General features: G+C 41.8%; 1 protein-coding gene across 2 annotated transcripts in view; it reads right to left on the bottom strand.

The window, feature by feature from the left end:
* Positions 1–1,010: 1,010 nt before the first annotated feature.
* CSK (C-terminal Src kinase) overlaps positions 1,011–8,139 on the bottom strand; it is a 229,378-nt gene continuing 222,249 nt past the window's right edge. For both annotated transcript variants that reach the window (XM_073619012.1, XM_073619013.1), the window contains one exon: positions 1,011–5,727. In XM_073619012.1, the coding sequence (XP_073475113.1) occupies positions 5,545–5,727 (183 nt within the window). In that variant the 3' untranslated portion in view covers positions 1,011–5,544. The remainder of the gene's footprint in view (positions 5,728–8,139) is intronic.

The following is an 8,139-nucleotide window of genomic DNA, read 5'->3' as shown; positions in this document are numbered from 1 at the left end:
TAAACCAAACTTCTCTTCTAATAAAGATTATTACTTTGCCTATTGTGTGCTGCATTGCTGTTGTTGGTACAACCGATTACTTCAGTGGAGACGAGTCGAGACAGTACCTATGATATAATTGTGGAGTGTGGAGCCTGATCTTGTCTGGAGCGACATGTGAAATATTTGACATTGAAGTCCAAGAACATCCTCAAAAGCACTGATGACATAAGGTTTTCAGAAGGCAGCTAAGAAGCACCAGCTGCCAAACCAGTGTCTATGGGTATGAGTGGAGATAAGGAAGGTGGGAATTTTTTTTTGTTTATGAATGCAGAGTTTCTATTTAATTTTGAACAGCAATGGATGGGTCTGCAGGGTTAAATTAGTTTTGATTTTTGGGTAAACAGTCTGCTTTAAGCACCAAGTGGACCCTACACATCTACACAGAAGGTAATTCCCTAAATGTCTGTTTCTCTGTGCCTGAGTGATGTATTTTCAGAGGTTGTATGTGATCTCTTCCCCTCTGAATGATAGACATTAACTTAAATAGTGAGATGTGTATAGTGAAATAGTGGAAGTATAACGTTTGTATATGTTAACTGGTTTAAATAAGACACTGCAAAGAAGATAACCCATAGCAACCAATCAGTAACTCCACTTTTGTTGAGAAAAAAACTCCCCTCTGGGTGATCTATGCATTACAAGGATTTAAAAAGCAAACTTTGTTGCAGATTTCTATCTTTTGTTTTTTCTCTGAAGAAATCCCTGAGTGTCTGTCTGTGTCCATGTGGAAAAGTGAATATAATGGGAGTGGTTTCATAATTATCACTCAGCTGCTCCACCTGCAGGACACTAATGAGGAAAGCTGTTAGGTCTGCTTCCCTTTAGATGCGATTTCCTACTGGAAGTATGCTACCAAAAATGTCATTTCTGTTGCAGGGGATGCCTGAAATCTAACTTGCATCTTAGTGCAGACTTCTGACTGGGGCTGAAATCTGACTGCATTAAAATTAAAAATGAATGAGACAACATTCAATAAAATTCCCATATGGAATGGTTTATTATGTTTTAATCCCACCAATTGCAGCATATACATGTGTTTAAAGCACTGGACAGAAATGAAAAAGGGAAAGGCCTTTGGAAATGAAGACACAAGACAGCATGCACACAATTTCCACAAGATTAAATCAAAGCAAGTCCTTCTCTCCAGCGTGATTGTATGTTCATCCCACCCGTCCTCCCCAAACCTTTTTTTTTTCTTTGTATACAATAAAACTTTAAGATTCGTACTTCAGTAAAACACCTCCCCAACTGTAAAGGCAGATTATCTTTGTGATTTGTAACAAAAATGTAAAAAACAAAAAAACAAAAACAGAAGATATATATTTATATATATATATATATATTTATATGACAAGACTGTCCCTCCAACCCCCCTCCCCCCCCAAAAAAAATGGCAAATTATAAAAAATAAAAAAACACAAAGCACACAAATCAGACAAAAAATGGTGGTTGTCAAGGAAACTCCTCCTGCAAAAATTATGCTATTAACTCTTGAACACGTCTAGTTATTCTCAAAACTATTATTATATAACATCAGTTGGTGGCTCTATATACCCTGACCCCTTTCCCTGCATGGGAATAAAGAAAAGATAACTTAAAGCTGACCTACAGTCCAATATTTAATGTTCTCACTTGGATAGATAGTATTTTGAGGGCAGAAATCCTGCTCCATTGCTAGTCACACAACCAAAGCCTAGGCATTTATAGTCACATGATCTCTGTTGAGAGGAGGAATTACCGTTCTGAACTCTTCTCCTCTCCCTCAGCAGAGATGATGGGACCAATGGTTTGGTCTTTAGGTTACGTAATCAGCTGAAGAGGGTTCCACGCTCCTGATCCATCACTTTATGACTGTTTACATAACTTTTCTTGGAAGAATAGGTCTTCTTTAAGTGACACACTGTTAAAAGCATATGAACTGTTCAGTTTTGCTGACCCAGAAATGCAGTCTGGGTGTTAAAATAAATAATGGTTACACAGTCTCCTATGAGGAGTATACAGAAATTCACTACTGCAAAATGGGATTTTTGACTTACCAGTAAAATCAGTTTCTTGGAGTATAGCAAGGGGCAGAGGCTCTGTAGGCATTACAACTAGTTAATATGTAGCTACCTTCCGGTGATTGGACACTGGTTAAAAAAATAAAATAAATAAAAGGCAGCTGCAAGAACATACCCCTATAAAACCCCTCCTACTCCCAGCTAGCTTCAGTATTGTTGTATGCAACTGGGAGATGATATAAACAAAAGGGAGAACTCTATGACCTATACTGTACTCCAAGAAACAGATTTCACTAGCAAGTCAAAAATCCTATTTTCTTACAGTACAGGAAACAGGATCTGTAGTCATTACCATTGGGACATCCAAAAGTAGCCCAACTGAGGAATGGGCAACACAGCAAAACATGGGAGCAGGCCCTCAAAAAAAATAGGTAAAAAATGTTGGAGAGACTCAGAGAGAAGCTTTTGTACCTTGTGCTCAAAACTGGCATCAGAGGAGGCCTTAACATCTACTTGGTAGAACAGAAGAGCAGGTGGCAGCCTTGTAGATCTAAGAAACGGATGCCTGAAGCTGAAAAGCCAATGGAGCATTAACAGATCAGGTAGAGTGTGCCTTAACAAGGAATCCTATCATTCGGTTTAAATGAGAACTTGTTTGACCCACCTAGCAATGGTGTAGCGAGAAGCAGGAAGATCCCTGCAGGAACCTTAAAGGCCACACAGCTCATACCATGTTAAGACATCAGTGCAGGACCTAAAGGAAGGAGAATAGCTTGATTGAGAAGGAAAGAGACCACCTTTGGGAGGAAGGAGACTTTAGGCCTCAAAACAACTTTGCCTTGTACAGCACCAACAGGGTTTTTTTTTTTTCGTTCAACCCACTGCATCCTCAAGTGATGCGCATGCAGGGATCTCTCCCGCCACGATATTGTATTCTGAAAGTGGGGAATCCTCCCCCCCATAGGAATACACAGATTAGCACTGCAGCAAATGGCTGCAAGCGCCAATTACATGCTGGCATTTCAGCATGACTGTTCAACAGAAGCCGGTTGTTAGACTGGCTTCTGTTGAACATAGAGGAGTACACACAGACCAGACAATTTTTGCTAAACCGGCCAATTTACGGTACCCAGCTTAAAGCTGGTACTGCACAGAGCAGCACTTATCTATGTGTTCTTGGGTCCCTTGTGGGCACGCTTCTGGGTCCTTGTATTCCTGGTGTGTCACAGGAAGCCGCTTCCTATTGTGAAAGTCCTGCAGCCTCGTTCCCAAGCTGCGCTGCCTGCATCTATAGTCACAGACAGCAAGGCTAGATGCATAGCACGAGATAGTATTCCATCTGACCCTTTTTCCTTGCGCTTGTGAGGGGTACTTATGACCTTCATTGCTGTGGAGAGGGAGGGAAATGCTTCAGTGCCAAGCACATGCAGGCTGCTGTAAATCAAGGTAGCGCAAAGAAATAGCTATACTGTGCCAATAAAGGAGAGCCCAGGAGCCGTTGTCAGTTAGAAAGCACTTCAAGAAAGAGGAAGAGGCAAAGCAGGGCATGGAAGTGCAGTAAATCAAATGAAATTTGGCTGCGCGGGCACACTTGGCTCCACTAAGTAAAGCCATATAGAAACGCATGTTAGCTAGGAGTTGGGAATGCAGCCTTCTCTTTTTTGCCAGTGTCACCTGAAGGTTGCTGGAGTATGGTATAATAAATGGTAATGACTGCAGAGCCTGTGTCCTGTACTGTACGGCTAAGAAAAGATGTCTCTCTTATTCTCAGAGGTTGTTTGGGAAAATGTTTTCAAATTATAGAACATTTCAAATGGGCTGAAATTTAGCTACCAAGGTTTAAAACGAAGAGGATATTTAATAACGTGACTAATATGTGCCAAGGGGAGGGTGGGTTGGCAGAGGATTTACATGCAGTTTACTGTACTGCTATTATGCTTAAAGCCTAATTGCAGCCTTTGTATTTGATATACTCATTCCCTGAGCAAGCCTGAAAATTCAAAACAATCTTAAATGTCAACAGGCAATAGGTGATTTGCCTGGAAAAAAAAACTGAAGCTATGTGTGGTCACTGGATATCCTTTTCTTCAGGATGTTTTCAATTGTAAATGTGTTGCAACTTACTTGTAAGCTTCGCGATTTTATTTGAGCCACGTAATTGTAAAAATTCTGCAGGACCTGCATCTAAACTGACTTACTGATTAGCCCATTACCATTACAACCCTGTAAGATAATAGGAACTGAAATTTTCAGGTACAATGTGCTGCACAAGAACATGCAAACCAAGAAATCAGAAGAAAGGACTGCATGAGGAATCAGGCTGTTGAAACAAGACACTTTAAAAACAAGTAAACAGGTCAACAACTAGATTGCATTTTGTCGGTCTCCTGTTTTGTAATACTGGGCTTCACGAAAATTATTGGAGCCTGCCAATAATAGTTTATGTTGTGTTTTTGCTTTCACAATGCTGCCACCACCATTAAAAAATCATTGGTAAAGCCAACAAGGATGATACAGCAGCCGGGACAGTGACACTATTCAAGGTATTAGAGATCTATAAGTGCAGACAAATGTACTGCTACCTGTTTTGGCAGTGAATGGTTAATGAAAACTCAAACTGTATCTGGTGATCACTGCCGACCAAGTAATAGCACATGCTCCACCTGAAATGATAGCGGTAAAATGATTTGTCCCAACTACTGAAATGTCAGTGGTCCTCTGTCATATAAAGGTTTATCACAGTGGCTGTGTTGAGAGTGATGAGGTCAAAAGATTACATAACAAGGATGGAACTTTCTAACTTTGGGAGATCATTTTTTTCAGATAAGAACATCCACTACTGATAGGTTCATGAGCACAGGAGACTACAGAAGTTGCATGAACTAGATCACCTCCTGTGGTTTATTATCAGCAAAGGCCTCTTATCAGTTCAGTATGTCAGTTTATAAGCAACCTATTAAATAAGGCAGAGAAGAGTCAGAAGAGAAATTCCTGGTCTGAAGCATGCATCATTATTTGCATTAATGGTTAATACAAGTATCCATTGCTGATTGTATAAAAAACAATGATTCTTCTGGTGACTGTGATTGTTTGTCTTTGTCAGAAAGTGTAGCTGCTTTAAACACTTTTCGATTTGGTCCCCATTTCTCCTGGATGTTGGCAAAGCATTGTTCTCGTCAGTTCAGGTGTACCAAGCCCACTGGACCTATTTCCACTCCAGGCCTATTTTCCAACGAGTAAGTGGACACAGTAGGGAGAGTGAGATGTGACAACAAAAACATTTAGAACATCAGCATTCTTCTGGAGACCAGCAGGGATCTTCAGCCTGTTTCTGGGCACAAGGGCAGCAGGTAGTGCAAGGCAGGGGAGTTCAGAGAGCCCAATATGTATTTACTCTATACACAGAAGTCCTGTTGGCACTCTGGCCAACACTTCTGATATGGCCGAGTCACTCTCTCTCTGGCTCTGAGGCAACAGGTGGCTTTCAAAACTTGCCCCTGCTTTAATGGTAGAGCTCATTAGCTTTGATATGCTCTAGCTGTTCCCGGAGTTGTCTGAAAGTTGGTCGCTGGTTGGCATCCAGATGCCAACACTTCTTCATCACCTCATACACAACAGGAGCACAACCATCTGGAGCATCCATCTTGTATCCTTTCTCCACTCTAGGTACAACATCTCTCAGGGCCTGAGAAGATATAGAAAGTTAGGGATGTCAGTTGCTCAAAGTACTCAAAATACAGCAATGTGCACACCTAAATTTCTACCATGGACAAAGGACTGCTGCTCACTTTTCCCTATAGCAAACATAATTCTCATTGACATGCAATAAAGTGGACCCAAAGACCATTTCAACCACTAGGGGTTGTTTAACCTTAAAGATCAGACAAATTTTGGGGCAAAAAAAAAAAAAAAAGGACTTACTAGTACAATCAATTTCTTGTACAGTACGGGACATCATTTTGGCTTTTACTAAGGGTTATATGTAGCTACTTGCAGGTTATTGGACCATGGCAAAAAAAAAAAAAAAGAAGGCTGCAGGGACTTCCCCCTATATAATCCCTCCCACTCCTGGTTAGCATTCATTTTGTGGCAAGAAATAGGAAATCAAAAGAACAGAGAAGTACCACACTGTAGTCCAAAAAAAAAATACTGGTAAGTCAAAAATAGTATTTTCCTAGTATAGCTTGTAGCACCTTATACCTGCAACTGGCTTTAACCACTTGCTGCCTGATCACATAACTGGTACGTCATTTGACCTCAACTGGTTGTACCGGGGTGATGCCTGCACTGTTTAGAGCCGACGGTTGGCTCTCTTGTAATAGCAATTGGAGCAGCTAAGTAGCCGATTGATTGTTATTACAAGCAGTGGGAAGGGAGGTCCCCCTCCTGCCGCCTTCTGTGACTTGCTTGGGCTCCCCCATCCCACTGGGAGCCCTAAACTACCAACCAACTAGTCGGGACAGCCAAAAAGCCAGGATCTCCTTTGATCGGGTCTCCGCTATGGTAACCCAGAAGTGATGACAAAACATCACTTTCGGTTTACCCAGATGTCAGATCCCTCAATGAGTATCTGTCACATGTCTATTGTGGTCAAAAAAAGGAAGTTTACATTCCTTTTGACAGAAAAAAAAAATTCTCTCTCTCTCTATATACTGGTATATAATACATTCTGCCAGGGTATAAATACCCTGGCAGAATGTATGATTTCTTGGCCATTTTTTAGAGTATATGAATGATAACACAAAAACTTTTCTTTCACTCATGGTTAGTATTTGGCTGAAGCCATTTATTATCAATCAACTGCGTTTACTCTTGACATGACAACAGAAACTACCCAAATGACCCTGATCAAAAGTTTACAGTTCTTAATACCGTGCATTGCCCCCTCCAAATGCAGTGTTTATGGTTGTGGCCAAAAAGCTCAATTTTGGTCTCATCACTCCAAATGACTTTGTGCCAGAAGGTTTGAGGCTTGTCTCTGTGCTGTTTGGCGTATTGTAAGTGGATACTTTGTGGCATTTGTGTAGTAATGGCTTTCTTCTGGCAACTCGACCATGCAGCCTCCTCCTCCTCTCCTATGGGTCACAGGACCCGTTTTCAGCTGAGAGCGGTCTGAAGTCCGCTCTCTGCTGATGTCACTGGAATCAGCCCAGGCACCGCGTCATCACGACAAAGTCTGGATCCACCAGGTGCCTGGACTGATGCCTGTCTCAGCGAGCAGTTAAGAGACTGAGATGGACGCTCCCTACCATTCACAGCTCAGCGCTACAGTGAGTGCAAAGGGGGGGTCGCAGAGAGCTACAGCAGCTCTCCGCTCAGGGATCTGTGAGAACCAAGCCATCGGCGATGTTGGATGGCTCGGTTCTCAGTGCTGAGGCGCCAGGGGACAGATGCAGCATCTAAGTGTATAAAAGGGCAAAAAAAAAAAAAAATAAGATTTTTATAACAGCTTACCTGTAAAATCCTTTTCTTTGAAGTACATCATGGGACACAGAGCCATAGTAGTTACTATGTGGGTTATAGGCCACCTTCAGGTGATGGACACTGGCACACCCTAAGACAGGAAGTCCACTCCCTATATAACCCCTCCCACTACTGGGAGTACCTTAGTTTTTGTAGCAAAGAAATACACGTGTATACTAGAAAGAGGGGTGGGACCTCTGTGTCTCATGATGTACTTCAAAGAAAAAGATTTTACAGGTAAGCTGTTATAAAAATCCTATATTCTTATCGTACATCACGGGACACAGAGCCATAGTAGTTACTACGTGGGATGTCCCAGAGCAATGCCAAACGGAGGGGAAGGAGACACAACAGAATTAGGGCAACATGAGACTAGAGGAGCTATACTGCTGCCTGCAGCACACTATGCCCAAAGTAGATATCCTCATGCCTTTTTACATTCATCTGATAAAGTCTGGTAAATGTATGGACTGAAGACCAAGTTGAGGCCTTGCAGATTTGACCCATGGAAGCTTGGTGATGCACCCCCACAAAGCACTAACAGCCCTAGTGGGGTGTGCTTTAATATGAAAAGGTGGAACTTTCCTCAAACTATAAGCTTGAACAATCACTTGTCGAATCCATTTACAAAAAG

The sequence above is a fragment of the Aquarana catesbeiana genome, linkage group LG03, assembly GCF_042186555.1.
Source record: "Aquarana catesbeiana isolate 2022-GZ linkage group LG03, ASM4218655v1, whole genome shotgun sequence".
NCBI classification, from domain to species: domain Eukaryota; kingdom Metazoa; phylum Chordata; class Amphibia; order Anura; family Ranidae; genus Aquarana; species Aquarana catesbeiana.
Note: the sequence above shows the minus strand (reverse complement) of the source record. Positions and strands in the feature narration are given on the sequence as shown.